This window comes from Populus alba, chromosome 4, assembly GCF_005239225.2.
Source record: "Populus alba chromosome 4, ASM523922v2, whole genome shotgun sequence".
NCBI classification, from domain to species: Eukaryota; Viridiplantae; Streptophyta; class Magnoliopsida; order Malpighiales; family Salicaceae; genus Populus; species Populus alba.
This window is the reverse complement of record NC_133287.1, coordinates 17,849,127-17,866,231: the sequence shown is the minus strand read 5'-3', so window position 1 is coordinate 17,866,231 and position 17,105 is coordinate 17,849,127. Positions and strand designations below refer to the sequence as shown.

The window sequence follows — 17,105 nt, the reverse complement described above, 5'->3', positions numbered from 1 at the left end:
CACATATTTCATATCTCGATATATTTTTAATTGTGCGTTTTTAAAAACTTTACACCATGCATGCATTTTTTATATATATAAAACAGTTACACTCGAATTTTCGTACTTCTTCCAACAAAAATTAATCAAATATAGCAAAATTAGTCATATTACCTCTGCATATTGAGGTGAAAATGAAATTGAAGTTCACGAGTCTCCAATTTTAAATAATTAAATATAGAAATCATTTGCAATAACTATACAATAGAAATGATTAATAGTTTGCATATATGTCAAATAATTGATAAAAATCTTAATAGAATGAATTTTAAGGATGCAAAGTATAATTTTTAATACGACAAACTAAAGAGCAAGAGAAGAATATTAAAAACCAGGTACAACATCGAGAGTTTGAGTGTAAAGAACAAGAGATTGTGCAGTTGAGATCTCTTTTAGCTGCTTTAACACAACATCAACAGGTGCATAGAGCGTTTCTAGGAGGTTTGTCGGCACAAAATGATGATCAAGGGACAGATTAACCTCCATCAAAATAATAAGAAGATTCGCTACAGTACTTGCTCCTGTTGCGTCCATAATTATTTGATAGTACTAGCTCCTGCTTCTTTTACAGTAAAGAATAATACGACTACTACTTTATTACCGTGATTATTGCCGCTGAAAATTTGCAAAACCTTTGCCTAGCTTTGAGAATGAACAGATACTGGATAAACCCATTGTTTTAATCCTCGAGAGCATGACTATCGTTGAATAGGGTATCTATCCAAATTTCTGAAGTAAATGGTAGTCACATGTTCAAACCTTTGGGAAGTTTAGAGCTCAAACATCATATTGATATTCAGAATTCCTTCTTTGAGTGTCCCAAAAGCGATGTCTATTGTCTATCAAGAAAAGAAAAAGGAGGGAAAGCAACTAATTTAAAGTCTCTTCATTCTTGCAGCATCTCTTTCTTACTATTTAGCATCTCTTCGTTGCTTTGTACCCATGACAAGTACCAAATTCTTACTTGTACATGTAACTATGGTTTGCAAAAGCTGGTAATGCAAGCTTTAAGTTAAAGGAGATATATCACTTCCATATATTAATTTATAATGCATTCCATAACTTTTTCTTTGCATGCTGTAACAACAATATGCGGCAACTCCTATTTTATGATACCTTACCCAAAATCTATTGCAGAATTCTTTTCTCATAAGAGTCTTTTCGCTATTCATTTTAAGAGATTTTTCCAGAGATATCCACTTTCACTTTTCATCTTACAAAACAGTTTCTTCAGGGGTTCATCGAGATAACTAGTTTCCACTGCTGAGGAAAAGATACAATGCTTGAAAAATTGCCTGAAGAAGTCTTAAATTTGTGGAACAAATGGGAGATTCGAGGAATGGTTTTGCTTAGTCTCTTACTACAAACCATCCTCATCATATTTGGGTCTCGGCGAAAGACCATTGCAAGTAGCTGGATCAGGATTCTCGTTTGGTCTGCATATCTATCAGCAGACATGGTGGCAACTGTTGCACTGGGTAATCTAGCAAGGAGCCAAGGAGATTCATCATGTGACGGTTCAAGGAAAGCAAACAATTCTATCCAGGAATTTTGGGCACCTTTTCTACTCCTGCACCTTGGTGGCCCAGACACAATCACTGCATACTCGATTGAAGACAACGAGTTGTGGTTAAGGCAATTACTTGGTCTTGTATCTCAAGTTGGAGTGGCTTTTTATGTCTTCTCAAGGTCTTGGGGTAGCCGTATCCTCACATTCATAGCAATCCCAATGTTCATTGTTGGCATTATAAAGTACGCAGAAAGGACTTGGGTGCTCAGGTCTTCAAGCTCCGATGGCTTGAGAAACTCCATTCTCTCAAAATTTCGGCCTTTTTATCCATTAAGGGAATCATCAAAAACTTTTGAACAAGCTCTCAAGGGAAATTATCTTCTTCAAGCTTATACTTTTTTAGATATATCCATGTTTATGTTGCAGGATCTTGTTCCTGGCATTCCTGCACTAATGAACAGCCAGTTGCTGATTTCTAAAAATTTAGCAGACGATGCCTTCAAGGTGGTAGAGGTTGAGCTTGGATTAATATATGATATGCTTTATACTAAAGCACCCTTGGTTTACTCCCTTGTCGGAATCATTCTTCGCTCTATCAGCTTTCTGCTCTCTTCTACTGCGTTTGTTACCTTCCATGTCATGATTGTCAGACATGCATACTCAACGATCGACATTGCAATTACGTATTTATTGTTCGTGGCCGCTGTTTTTCTCGAGTTTTATGCCTTTTTATGTCTTGTTCTCTCTGACTGGACAATGATTTGGTTGATTGATGATGGAGGGAATGCCATAAGTAGTACTATTTATTCTTTGATAAGGAAGTTAACTAGAAGCGAGAGGTGGTCGAGATCCATAGCAAAGCATAACCTGATAAGCACTTGCTTTGAAAAGAAGCCACACAAATGTTTGGAATTGCTGGGAATCGATGAAACGATGAGGCAGATGTATGTGAAACGAGAAGATATGAATGCTGGAATCCGACGTTGTATTTTTGGACACCTTCAAAAGAAATGTGAGAAGATTAAGGAAAGTTTCAATTTGATTGATAAAAATTTCAGAAGTAAAGTAGTTGGTCAGCGAGGAGATGGTGTTCTAGAAAGAGATGGACTATTACTGCAGTTCAAGTGGTGCACGACAGAAGTAGATTTCAGTCAGAGCATTCTTGTTTGGCATCTCGCGACAGATATTTGTTATCGTGTTGAAAAAAATGCAAATAATGCCTTCTCAGAGTATGAAACAAGCAGATGCTTATCTGAATACATGCTGTATCTTTTGGTGATGAGACCAAATATGCTATCTAAAGGAACCAGTGATGAGGGATATCTAGAAACTTTGGAAGACTTGCGGGGTCTTAAATCCCGTGTTCTAAGAGACAACAAGGCCATGAGTAAGAAGGATTTTGCTGATCAAATTTTGCTTCTTAATAAATTCGATGGTGTTGATGATCCACAGTTTCAAAGACAATGGAAAATAGCCAAGTCAGTGTTAAATGGTGGGGTTTGTCTCACCAAGCAGTTGCGGGCATTGGAATTTGAGAGGCGATGGAAGATGATAAATGAAGTTTGGATAGAAATGCTTGCTTATGCAGCAGCTCATTGTCCATGGAAACAACACGCTCAAGAACTGAGAAGAGGTGGAGAGTTACTCACTCATGTCTGCTTTCTTATGGTGCATCTTGGATTGAGCGAACAGTATGAATTCTCGCAATTTGACTACTACCAAGTTCATCAAGCGGATCTTCAGATATTGCCATTGGTAAGTATATCAAAAATCTTCAGATTATTTCATTTTCTTCATTTATTGATAAAATTCTCTTAATTGGATGTTATTTAATTTAAAATTGTTGGTTGGTGTTTAAAAGTTTAAGAATATATTAATAATTTACATTAAAATCTTCATATTAAATAACAAAATCCAACATTATTTTAATTCCACATATAAAAATCCCGCCACATGTTTTTCTAAAACTAATCCCAACATTTTTTATGCTATAGCTCAATCCATTATCACACATGTTCCTCGTACTGTTAATCAGTCCAGTCAATATTGATGTCTTTGTGTCTGAAAATCATAGAATAAATTATTAATATTAGATACATGCTTTTGTTCCAAAAAAGGAGGAGAGAGAAGAATATCTCCAGGCCAAAGACAAATATTTCAGAGGTAATGCAGATATGTCAGCTTCAAGTTCCGACAAGGTATGATACTGATTTCCTTTCTGACAAGGTATGAAAATTTTTCTAAAATTAATTAGAAAATGTTTTTTTATTATTTGTGAGAGACCATGAATAATAAATTAGTATCTGGAAATTATTCAAACTACCTTCATATATTGAAATGAAAAATCAAACTGAAATTCACGAGACTCCTAATTAATTTCTATTTTTTAATTAATAATAGCTTGTTTGTATAAATTAATTACTCATATTGAGCTCCAACATTGCTATTTTGAAGGAGATGAACAAACTTAAAACGACTGTAGAGGATAAAGATCGAGAGGTGAAAGAACTTAAAAAGATCTTAGCAGAAAAAGATCAAGAGCTTGAGCTATTGAGATCTCGTTCAACTGCATCAACTCCACAACAGGGAATTGGGGCAATTCCAGGAGGTTCGCCAGCACAAAGTGATGATCAAGGAATTGGTCAAACTTCATCAAATAATGAGATCAGTTTAAGCATGGAATAAAAGGACGTTGCGTCCTTAATTGTTTAAGTGAATTAACTAAACTAAATTTTAAAGGCATGCAAATCACTAAATTCCTCATAAAAAAAACATGAGGAAAATATTTATGCTCGTTATTTACAGGCGTGTTCCCCCCCCCCCTCCCAAAATTTAGCGTAGAATATGATCCGGAAGGAACATGGAGACCTATCTTGTTTTTAAAGAGAAAAAAAAGGTCTAGTTTAAAAAGTTACTATCTAATATTATGGTTATTAAAAATCTTAATTGATAAACAAAAATTCTATAATATAAAATTGATTATGTAAAAGAAAAGATATTATCATCCTTTAAGAATCCTATTTGAGGTAGATTGCATCGCTAGTTTTGTTTTAAATTGCTAAGAATTTGTTTTATTATATTATTGATGGTCTCCTTATAATATTACTAACTTTAGCACCAATAAATATTAAACTACAAATACTGTCAGTTCTAGTGTTGGTAAATATTACGTGATTGAAATGTATGATATTCCTAACTTTGATGTCAATGAATATTGAGGTTCAAAATAATTCTCAATTCTAGTGTTTAATATTCATAACTCTAACGTTAGTTGATACCAAAAATATTTTTAATTTTGACATTAGTGAATATGAATATTCCTAACTCTAGAGTCAATAGAAATTTAACTAGCCCTGCTTGTTTTATCGAAAGTAGTTTCCTTTAGGAAAGTGAATTCCGAGGAAAGTGAATTTTGGAAAAGTAAATTTCGAAAAAGTATTTTTCGATGTTTGGTAGTGTAATGAAAAATAAGTTGAAAAATATTTTCCAGTATTTGGTTATGTCATGGAAAATGAGCTGAAAAATAACTTATTAATATTTTATTTTTTTCAAGTTTATTAAAATAATGAGGAACAAATCTTACAAATTAAAAAGTTAAATGAGAATGAAATTGAAAAAAAATATATAATTTCATAAATTATCTCAAATAAAATAAATAATAATTAAAATAATAGAGATCAAATCTAAAAAATTAAAAAAAAAGATTAATAAATTAAAATAATAATAATCAACATTTCATAAATTATTTCAAATAAAATAAGTAACAATCAAAAGAATGAGTACCAAATTTGATAGATAAAAATTTTCAATAAAAAAATAATAAAGAAAAAGCAAATAGCAATTATAAAAATAAGTACCAAAGTTAATATAAAAATAAAATTTTAAGAGATGAAATTGAAAAATAAATATTCAAAACAAAATATATATAGCAATTAAAAGTTTGAGGATCAAATTTGATATAATTAATAAAAAAATATTTTAATAAAGAAATATTTTTTTGTTGAAAATCTAGGAAGTGTGTTTTTTGTTTTTTATTGTTCAATGTAGTAGCTCACTATGAGTCCATTAACCTCAAACAAGGGTAGAAATATTTTTTTTCTTACAAAGATAAGGTTGAGGGTTTTATTCTTTTGAAAATTTGGATATGTCAGCTTGATGAGTTTGTTAATTATGGTCAAGTTCTAACATGTAAAACAACATTAAAAAGAGAGAGAGAGAAAAAAAAAAATAAATTGGCTAATACTAAAAAGAAAAAATGAGAGAACCTGTTTAAGGATAACCAAAAAAAGGCACTAGGATAATAACACCTGACACTTAAAACATAACCACCACATTTAAAAGGGGGTATAAATGCATGGAGAGGAAAAAGAGATGACTTTTCCTCTCCCTAAAACTAGCAACAACCCTAGCTGTAATAGCCCCTTTCTTGCTAATATACTCTTATCCAAACCAACCTTGTATGTAACCCATTTTGAATACTTGAGTGAGAAGAGAGTTGAATAGTGGAAAGAGAACCAAAAACATGATGAAAAGAATAAGGTAGAGGGCCAGCTGGAATAGTAGAAGAAAAAGAGAAAAATCAAGAGGGAGAGGAGGGAAACTACCAAAACCTTCCCCAAATCTTGTCTAAAAATTGTGGTAAAAGTAACCTCACTCTCCTACTTATTATTTTGAGATGTTGAAGCAAGATAAGAAGGAAACCTCAAATGGAATAACCTAAGGTTCTTGCACTTTCAGTTTGGAAAAGATTAAATGAAAAGATTGGGAAAATAGGGATAAAAAGATGTAATTTTAGAACCTATAACAAAAGAAATTAATGCATGTTAAAGAACAAACCATAACTAATGGCCAACCTATTGAAAGAATGAAAAAAGGATGAAATGTATCAATTGTGATGTTGTTGTGCTATTAGAAAAATACTTGATCTTAAACAAAATTTTTACATATGCCAATAACTTGTTTTACATCATGAATTGAAGAACTTGCTTGATTATGGACTTAGAAGATTGATGTGTGAATTGATGCATGATAACATAGACATGTTTATTGTGAAAATGATGAATTACATGAGTAAACTAGAAGGTGAGGGGATACTATATTATGTTAAGAGGAAAAAACAATGAAGGAAACATTTGTATGATGAACATCTTTACAAAAACAAAATAAATGGTTGAAATTGAACTCATATGGAATGTGAATTTATTACTAGCTTGTGTTTTATGATTTGGAATGCTATAACTAAGAATGATGAAATGAACATTTGATGTCAATGCCTCATATTTTGACCATGGAAGCTTGGATAGGAGAACCCTTGAAAATGTGTGTGTTTGAACTTAATTATATGCTACTTAACAATATTAAGATGAACTTGATGAGATTAAAGAAATGAATATGATTCTTAAACATACTTGATAGTATTTTGTAAGTTTAAATGCCTAGAACACCTTATGTCTTGTTATAATGAATGAGAATTGATGATATCACATGAAGAACTCAAAGTGTGCTTGTTAGGGAAGTGACATAGGTTTGGGCCACCTTAGAAGAAAAGAAGAAAGAGAGAGCCCCACGAAGATAATGATGATTAATAGGTTCTCTTTAACAATGTTGATGAACGTGTGATATTGTCATGGAATATAAACATTACATGTTGCCCTTGTTTTATAAGCTTTGGAAGTGAATTTGGTTGTAGTTTATGCCCAAAACTAGGTTGAAGTATGGTCTTAGTACGAAAACTTGGTATTTATCATATTCGTGAACTTAAGGAAAAGAAACGTTAAAGTGACTTAATTTCATTAATGATTTTTAATATCAGAATGACTTAGTTTTTCGTTGTTGATTTTCAATATTAGAATGACTTAGTTTTCATTAATAATTTTTAATGTCATAATGATATAATTTTCGTAGATGACCTTCATTAAAATTGAAGATGAATTTCTTGTTACAATATTATCACTATGCAAATATACAAATATTTGAATGAACATGTGTGTTATGGTGTATGTGTGAAAATGATCTTTGATATTACATAAATATAAATATACTGAGTAATGGTCATTTTGTGTATCAAGAGGCGTGATCGGTATTGGATCTTTAACCAAGCAAGGACACACTATAGGAGGGCCAGAAAGTGGTTCTCATCCTTAACTAATTATTATTAAATTCTTGAATTATTTATACATAATGTTGCTAGCCAATTCCAATCGATTAAAATTACTCATGAAACGTAACGAACAATGATGTGATTAACTTCGGATAAAAGGTATCCATATCAGAAAACCTGATAGAATGATGTGATTAGCACCAATTAAAGGTATTCCTATTGAATAACCGGGATTGAATGATGTGAGTAGCTCCGACTAAAAATATTCATTGCATTTTCCTATTTAAATATGAATTAATACATTATCTTTCTTAGTTTTTAAATTGTATGGCATAACCTTTTTATATTAGTGATCAGTCTTTATATATATATATATATATATATATATATATATATATATATATATATATATATGTTTCAAAGAAATTATTATAATTTATTTGCCATTGTTTTTCTCTTTTATTTATATGAATGAGTTGTATTTTAATGGTGATCTTTAAAAACAATAATCATGTGTTATTAACAATAAAAATTAACCTTTAATATAAAATAAATTAAAATGTGTAAAATGAAATAGAATACCAGTATCAAACATTTGTATTCATATCTATTTATTGATTTTACTATAAACATTAGCTCGCCACTTTATTATTCAATTAAAGTTAACATCTACTTTTTTATTCATCATTTATTTATTTATTTAGTAAGCATAAAAATATTTTTTTATTTCTCAACTAAAAAAAAAAATCACAATGCCCTTAAAACACATATATCACAAAGCACTTTCTTATCTTACATTAAAATTAATTATATTTAGAGCATTATTCCATTAAATATTGTTTAAACATTTTTTTACCAATTTTGTTTCAAATTTGACTTAGTTCACCCATTTTCCTCGCCATTGATTATTAATTAGCCATCTTAGCAATTTACTAATTAGGTAACCGGCATTATGCTGCAGACTAAATTTTTATTGCAAAAAAAATATATATAAAAAACACTAAGATTCAAAAATATTAAGTCTATCTATAAAATTAAACCCAAGAACTTTTAGTGGCTACAATGTCCAATCCAAGACTAATATTTATAATATTAATTATATTACCAAATGGCCTTTCCTTGCCTTTCAAATCACCGCGAATGATGAGAAATGCTATACAACTTATTTCTTCAAACTGGCCTTACTGGAATCGAACTGAAGGTGCTGACCACTTTTTTGTTGTGCCACACGACTATGGTGCATTCTTCCACTATCAAGGGAGTAAACCTTTTTCCATTTTATTTACCTTTCTTGTTTCTCTTAGATTCTATTGACAAATTTTCTCAATGCATTCTGATTTTTGAATCAATTAACTTGAATATGTGGTTTTCTGAAGAGTTGTTGAGGTTGCTATCTTTATGATATATTTAATTATTGATATATATTAGTAATAAAGTGTTGCATTATGGAAATTGCTTTTTATTTCCATCAACTTGTAATTTATGTTCCTCCATTCTTTTATCCTTTTTGTAGGAAGAGAAGGCTATCGAAAGAGGAATTCTTTCCTTGCTCCAACATGCCACCTTGGTGCAAACTTTTGAACAAAGAAATCATGTTTGCTTAAAAGATGGCTCCATTACAGTTCCTCCATAGAAAATGCAAACTCACCTGATTCTTGAAAAAACATCTCGGTCAATTTTTGTTTACTTCATAGGATTGCTTTATGATGTAGGAATTGACCCAGAAGGTGGCTACTACGTAAGGTAATTCTCACATGTTCAAGAAAGTGATTAGATGTTCAATTACTTAACCCTTTTCCATAAAATGTGAGGCTTAAGTATATTTTCAAACAAAATATCAACATAAATGAAATCTGTATGGTATGGGTTATGAAACTAGAATCATGACCCTTTTTTATATTTTTTAATATTTTTTTATTTTTATTCAAGTATCCTCACATCTTTTTAAAAGGTGAGATTAGTTCCATTCCGGATTCGTGGTTGTCCCTCCCAATAAATACGCTTTCTGAAAAATTGAATTTTTATTCTCACCCTTGCTATGATAAAATAATGCCTTAATTGCTAGATTAACATATCATTGGCATATTTTTCAATTAGAATGGAAGAAATCAAATACAATATTTGGACTTCTTCATTCAATTGTCAAGCTAGTTCAAATCTTTTAAGTTAATTATTTATATGATAATATTAAGAGGTTAATATTTACAGTGATTAAAGAGATTTACTTCCTAGTTCAAATCTTGAAATTAAAAAATTATTAAAAATTATTAATTTTTTTCTTGTTAAATGTACCACATGTAAGGACTCAATAATTAATAAATTAAAAATGGAGGCTTCAATTAAATCCCTCAAAATCGATGGACCGCGTGCGATTTCCATCCAGGAAGAAAAACAATGTTTTTTTTGAAGAGCCTGTTTGGCTTTGGGTTGAACCTACGTTCGGTCAAATTTTAATTTTTTTTTTTTTTTTGTTAAAATTGAGTGCGGTTTGTACTTTTTGGATCGTTTTAATATGCTGATGTCAAAAATAATTTTTACAAAATAAAAAAAAAATCATTGACATATATTCTAGCACGAAAAACTATTTAAAAAATAACCACTACCACACTGCCAAACACGCTCGAAATCAGATTGGAAAATAATAAGAGCAAGTCAATGTCCGGAGCTGACATATCGTGTAGACCAAGGTGTTCAAGACTTCAAGCCATGGTCTCATTGAGACAAGGAATAAAAAACGTAGGCGAGTCACCTAAGACCCCATGCACCATAAATTCACCACCAAATCAGGCGTCACATGAGCTATGCGTTAAAACTCCTAAATAAAATATGATAGGAAAACATTGAAGGATTAAGATTCATTAACATTTGCATTTAACTACTACGGCAAGATAGAAAAAAAGTATTCCGGCATTGAACAGATGGAAAGGCAGAAGACATGATCAAAATGGGAAGTAGAACTGTAGGTCAGAAGAGACGATCTAGCCCTATCACCACCAAAGATCAGGTTACCATCTGAGAATAGACAGGGGTATGTAGAAATGCTAGACAAGTTACATCAGAATGTCCATGAATGTGATCTTCTCATGGGAGGCTTCATTTGTTTGTCTTCTTCGAGTGCCACCATACCCAAGTGAGAAGGGTCTTCCAACAACATTTTTGCAACCAAGTAACCTGCAATGGACCAGGTCTGGAATTTTCGCGCCTGTTTCCCAACAAATCGACCAAGCTTTCCATCGTAATATTCTGGCCAGTTGTCTTTAACTAATCTTGTCTCCGCGAGCTCAATGGCACGTCTTGCAATTTGTGGGCGTCCAGTCTTGATGCATGCTGCGGTGAGAAGCCACAAGAGCACTGCATCCGTTGCAATAGCCAAAATGTTTCAAAGATAATAATCTCAACAAGGAAGTTCAAAGAGTTACATAGAAATGGACTTGGAATTGTTCATAAAATACTTCAGAGAGTTCATCATAGTTGGCAAAATATAATGATGACGATTTTAAGCAGGAATAGAAATGACATGAACAGGCTTTAATAGCATAGACACGGAATATACTAACTATTATTTCCATCCAAAGCCAAAACTCATTAAAAATAGAATAAAGAATAGTTAAAGCTCTATGAAGAAATTCCACACACATCACATCGGATAAGATTTTCCAACAATGTACTTCCAACAAAAATTGGGGCACTCGTAAAGCTTTTTCTTATTTTATATTTTTGCTCATAAGAACATGAAACTTTGGCTAGATGTATTTGGGATTAGCATTCAGCATTTCACCAGGGTAAATTCATGTAAATGCTGATTTGATAAAAATTCAAGCCATGGCATAGCAACAAAGGTAATCATTTCGGGCCTTGTTTTATCAAATGAATTATTCAGGCCTGACTTGCAATCAACCAAAAAAGCCATGGCGGTTTTAGTTACATTATGAATTTGTTTTGCGCAAAGGAAAATGCAGTGCAAGTAGCATACCTGGCCAGGATCCTCCATTGTGGTAACTCCATCTAGTATTTTTTGGATCACATCCTGTAACAATCCGCCATTCATGACTCTCTATCGCTGGATAGATTACCTTGAGTGGCATTTCTCCAACCAATTCCTCCCACCGTGATTCTATAAGATCCATTATCGCTGTCGATTGTTCAGGGGTTGCCAACGATGACAAGATTGCAATACAGTTACCCATACAAAACCAACGGAAGTCCATTTTTGCAGGACTAACATTTCCAACAAAGTAGCCACCATGGACTGGCATAAAATCAAATATCCATTCTGGAAGAGAATCGGGAATTACATTAAACTTGTTAACTGCAGTATGAGAGTATTCCTCTGTTTTATAACGATATATATCATTAAGTTGTTTCAAGTCAATCCAATAATAACTCCTCATGTGAAAACTTAAGGCATGAAGGCGTTTAGTGATCCGCTCAACAAACTCTTTCCCCTCCTCATCTTGCTTCAGTAGAAGCAAAGCACATCTTAAAGCCATGAAGAAAAGTGCTTGAATTTCAATGGGATACCCATAAACACCCTGAAAGATATATAACCAAACACACAGTAAATGATGTAAGACTTGAAAAATAAACAAAGGATGAACATTGCAACAAACACAACATTAAATATAGTCCAAGCAGACAGTAAATCAAGAGATGCCTCATTGGTAACCAATGAAACTCACCATTCTGCGATCAATCATGCAGCATCCATCAGCGCAAAGAAGAGTAGGGAATGTGTCAAACCCCTCTGAAAGGCATAAACTCAAAATTAGGCGCATACCCTTCTGACATTCTGGCATTTCGGCCAATGATGTGTCGCCTGTGGACTTGGTGTACGCTCGAAGTAAGAAAATCCACCAAAATCCAGAATCGACGGGAGCCACTCTTCCTATTGCACTCTCACCAAAATCTGCCATCAAAGTCTCACTGTTCCTGACAGGATCGTGGAGTACCTTAAAACTCGCAGGCATAACTCCTTCTCCAAGATGGAATCTGTCAATTTTTTTCTCCCATGATTGGAGGCGAAGAGTCTTCAAAATAAAATTCTTTACTACTTCAGGTTCCCCGTTCATCAGAAAAGCCAATGCACTCGGGACAAAATCTCTTACAAACACCTATGTAAATAGAGAAACTACGTTAATGTACAAGCTTTTAAGCCTTCGGGATCCTACAATCCCAGTTACAAATGCAAGAAAGTCATTATCATGTTACAATACCCGAACATATATGCAAAGAGAACAGAGTGGTATGAAAGTTAACTTTGGAACACGAAACATAAGCACATTATAGATAATGGGATAATCAAAAGGCAGAACCGGGAGAAAAACAAAAGTACACCCCGGTACATCTCCGAATAAAGTTATCGGGTGAACGACCAAACAAAATCGGCAACCACCCACTTGCAACAAAAGGCCTATCTCCAGTTAGTTAATACCCTAATAAACAAAATTTATTGTCATATAACACAAAGTAACAAAAATCATGGAGCCTTCACCTGATCATAATTAAGCTGTTCCCCAGTATTATCCAAAGCTGCTATGGTTCCAACAGGTTGGCCGCGAAAAAACACCAACGATCTCCTCAAAGCGTCCCAAGCTTCAGCCACAGCTGGATGTGTCTCAAACCCATATTGTGACCTTGGAGTATTGAATCCTGACCTTCTACCAGGGGAGTATAAACCATCAAGATGATCAATTAACCTGAAGTTACTCTCGGCTCTTGATGAGGGACGAGGAGAAAGCAAAGGCACCCCAAACAATTCATTTAGGGACCTCTCATCACATGATCTTTGCCTCTCCATATTCAAAAGCTTTGGTGGCTTATCTAAGCTCCTTAAGAAATCCAAATCTTCTATTTCAGCCGAAGCACGATGGGCATCGACACTCTTCAAGCTCCCATTTTGAGACACATCTCCATCAAGACTGGACATTTGTCGGATGTTTTGTCAAAGACAAAACACACAACTTTGGGCTTAACGCCTTGTGCAAACAACCTGCAATGAAATTCACCAGAAACAACCAAACTCAATGCATGTAAGACAAAATTTTGTAAAAACAGAGATGGGTTTTTCCCTCTTTCTTTGAAAAAAAAAGAGAAGATTCAAGATTCAAGATTCAATCTTTCTATCAGTTTTGAAAGGTTTTCTCATCAACCAAACAAGAAGTCTTGAACTTTCACACACCTAACCCTCAAAAGCTTCAAGCTTTTTATTCAAGAACCACAGTAGAGCATAACATATTAAGATTTTAGAGAAAAAGTGTGACTAACTCTTAAGACAGCTTCAATTATCCAGAAACGGAGAGAGGGGGGAGAGAAGAGCAGGCTGACTTGGGAGAGAGTGATGGATGAATACAATCTTCGCTGAAGATGCAGTGGAATCAAGCGGGCCCAAAAGGCAAACTGTGATAGTAGATTGGTAGAGGATGACAGGCAGGTGAGGCTGCTAGTATGTACGGACGGTTAATAATAGTTTTGAGGGGTCCACGTGGGGAGTCTCTGATTTGACTGTGACAATCTGATGGTGATGTACTCTTGCATATGGATCAGCGGCCTGAATAAGGAGTAGACAAAACTGAGAATCGGTCCCTAAACTCTCAATACATTATCATTTAAATCCTCACACTGAAATCTCCTTAATCAATTCTAGAAATGTAATAGAAATTCCGAATTGCTATAACCATGCAATAATTCGATCGGTTTTTTCAATAATTTTCTCTACTAGGATGGCTAATTCATTAAACCAATAAACTACGCGCTTGACGGAATTGATGGATTAAGTATATGCAATAAAATGATGTTATTTTAAGGAACATTTGCACTACTAAAATTCTGAGATATTATACTTAGAGTGTGGTAGCGGTTGCTTTTCAAATAACTTTTCGTGCCAAAATGCATGCCAATGATTTTTTTATTTTTTTAAAATTATTTTTGATATCAACACATCAAAACGATCCAAAAAATACATATCGTATTAAATTTTAACAAAAAAAAATTTAATTTGATGGGAACACGGTTTGTTCCCAAACGCTTCCTTAGTATTATACTTAGTCGGGAACATGATTAACTTGGAGACCTAAGAAGAGAACCAGACATGTTCTGGGGACTAACTTGTGCATCCTTGTAATGAGTGGTGACCAAGCGAGCGTGAAAGAGCTTTGGGACTTGAACCATATGAAAATATGAAACGAACACTTGTCTCTGTGACAGTAGTAATAATGCAAAGGGATCTTTTCTCTGCAGAGCGGAAAGATATCTTTTTAGCCAGATCCCCTGGGAGCTGGTGATTGGTGATTGGGATGTCGTTTGGCAGCCATCATGAGCTGGGATCACAGTGGAATTCACGGCTGCCATAAAAAACTGGCAACGAAGAGTCTGTTTTTGAATTTGATTGTCTTTCACTCTCGGCATAAATTAGAATGCGTGATGGGAATTGGTTTTGCCCTCTCTTTTGTTTCTTTCACGTGTTGATTGTGAGTCATCGGTTGGATTATTTTATTGTTGTTTTTAAAAATATTTTTTATTTAGAAATATATTAAAATAATTTATTTTTAAAAATTAATAATTTTAAATTAAAAAAAAATATTTAAAATTTTATCTAATCTCCACTCGGAATGCAATACCAAATAAATAGTTAATCTTGTTGATTGGGCTGATCACTTGCAAAGTAAACGAGTCAGGAATTGGTGAAATCTTGCTACCCACATGAACTAAGCTATGTTTGGTAGTTTTGATTTTTAATTTTTTAAAAAAAATATTAAATTAATATTTTTTATTATTTTAATGTATTAATGTAAAAAAATAGATAAATAATAAATATTTTAATTAAAAACACTTTTAAAAAATACTCTATATCACATTACTTAACTAGCACTTTAAATTACTTTTTTTTATATACCTTAAGCACTTTAATTTAGCAAGGTGGAATTTTTTTGAGAGAGAGGGGGGGTAAGAATCGAGGCATTCACTTGAGAGTCATTTATTTGTATTATTATTCTGGATTCAATATTAAAATAGATTATAGATAAGATGTTTTTTTTTGTTAATAAATTGAAATAATAAAAAAAAAATTGACTTGATTTTAATATGAAACACATCATTTAAAAAAAAAATTGAATGTTTTAAAATTAAACCATGTGAAAAAAAAAACTAAGATACACAATTTTTGGAATAGGGATCCTATTATTATTACTATTATTAAAACTACGAAAAGAAAGAAAAAAAATTAGTTGTTTGGAAGTGTGGTTGTGATTGTTTTTTTAAATGTTTTTTACTTGAAAATACATCAAAATAATATTTTTTTTAGTTTTTAAAAACTTATTTTTGATATCAGCGTATTAAAATGATCTAGAAATATTAAAAAATATATTAATTTAAAATAAATAAAATAAAATAAATTTTTTTAAAAAATGTTTTTAAAACATAAAAATAAACAAGGTAAAAATCTACACCATGTGATAGCTGCATCTGAAAAAGCAATGCCTTTAGATGGATGTATGATGATATATACCAGAAGATTGTTATCCGTTTCCATCATGACAGTTACCGCTTGCAGATTTGGTTGAAAATATTTTTATTTTCTCTTATCATCTTTGAAATGGGGTTTGTTCTAACCTATTAATTACTTGCAAAAAGAAAATTCTCTATTTACGGCATAACCAAACCAATTGGATTCAAATGGTTAACATATTTGAATTCAATTATAACTTATTATAATTCTTATATTAAAAATAATGTATCAAACCATATGATTAAATTCAAATTTGTTGTTTGAAATACTTATGAAGATTAATTAAATTAAAAATCTTGACTATTTTATCCTTGATTTTAAAAAAACATTTTTGTATATAAATAATTACATAGATGGCTCGCGCCATGCCGCGTGTCCGTTAATTTTTTCCTAACTTTAAAAAAAAATCCTCATACAATGATAAACCTGAATCAACTTGAGATAACTTGATCACCACGTGATCTAAAATGTGAAATCAAAATAATCCTATAAACAAATTAAAAAACATCACAAAGCTCAAGGCCCGGTATGTAACAACCATAATACCTTTCGATTTTTTTTACTAAGCTTTATTTATATATATACACATACACACGAACGCGTACACACTTTATTACCAAAGTTTCAACAAAGTTTTTTTTGTTTTTAATGATACCAAGTTATCAATAAATTTCTTTGTTATTCATTTATTTTTCATTTATAATTCCAACCCAACTATCCTAGATCCTATCACATTCCCATATCAGATTCCACATACCACATCATATTGGTAATATCCTCAACATCAAATAAATATAAACATGTTAATTACAAAAACTGATGAAATAAATATCAACACTTTAATAATAATTCTCAACATCAAATAAATATCACCTATTGATTACAAAAGCATAACATTCATTTTCATGTATCTTTAACACATGGTATATCCATGTTAATATCACCTAATTAAA

The 17,105-nt window shown here is 32.2% G+C and overlaps 2 protein-coding genes across 3 annotated transcripts; one reads left to right on the top strand and one right to left on the bottom strand.

Annotated features, from left to right (window-relative positions):
* The first annotated feature begins 1,318 nt into the window (after positions 1-1,318).
* On the top strand, positions 1,319-3,599 carry LOC118038328 (uncharacterized). Its single transcript, XM_073408914.1, has 2 exons — positions 1,319-3,304; positions 3,585-3,599. The coding sequence occupies exons 1-2, from the start codon at positions 1,319-1,321 to the stop codon at positions 3,597-3,599; spliced, it is 2,001 nt and encodes a 666-aa protein (XP_073265015.1).
* A 6,852-nt stretch (positions 3,600-10,451) lies between these two features.
* On the bottom strand, positions 10,452-14,069 carry LOC118038310 (probable alkaline/neutral invertase B). Of its 2 annotated transcripts, none has more exons than XM_035044636.2 (5): positions 13,914-14,069; positions 13,141-13,638; positions 12,329-12,760; positions 11,623-12,181; positions 10,452-11,000 (listed from the first exon to the last, which is right to left on the bottom strand). In XM_035044636.2, exons 2-5 carry the CDS (start codon positions 13,573-13,575, stop codon positions 10,705-10,707), a joined length of 1,722 nt encoding a protein of 573 aa, XP_034900527.1. In that variant the 5' UTR covers positions 13,576-13,638; positions 13,914-14,069; the 3' UTR covers positions 10,452-10,704. The 2 variants fall into 2 exon arrangements, with proteins under 2 accessions (XP_034900527.1, XP_034900533.1); XM_035044642.2 differs by having other exon boundaries at positions 13,828-13,979.
* Between the last annotated feature and the right edge of the window lie 3,036 nt (positions 14,070-17,105).

Coding starts and splice junctions, on each gene's coding strand:
- LOC118038328 (XM_073408914.1), top strand. CDS start 1,319: ATGCTTGAAAAATTGCCTGAAGAAGTCTTAAATTTGTGGAACAAATGG.
- LOC118038310 (XM_035044636.2), bottom strand. CDS start 13,575: ATGTCCAGTCTTGATGGAGATGTGTCTCAAAATGGGAGCTTGAAGAGT. Junction 12,761..13,140: donor AACAGCTTAATTATGATCAG/GTGAAGGCTCCA, acceptor CTATTTACATAG/GTGTTTGTAAGAGATTTTGT. Junction 11,001..11,622: donor CAATGGAGGATCCTGGCCAG/GTATGCTACTTG, acceptor CAACGGATGCAG/TGCTCTTGTGGCTTCTCACC.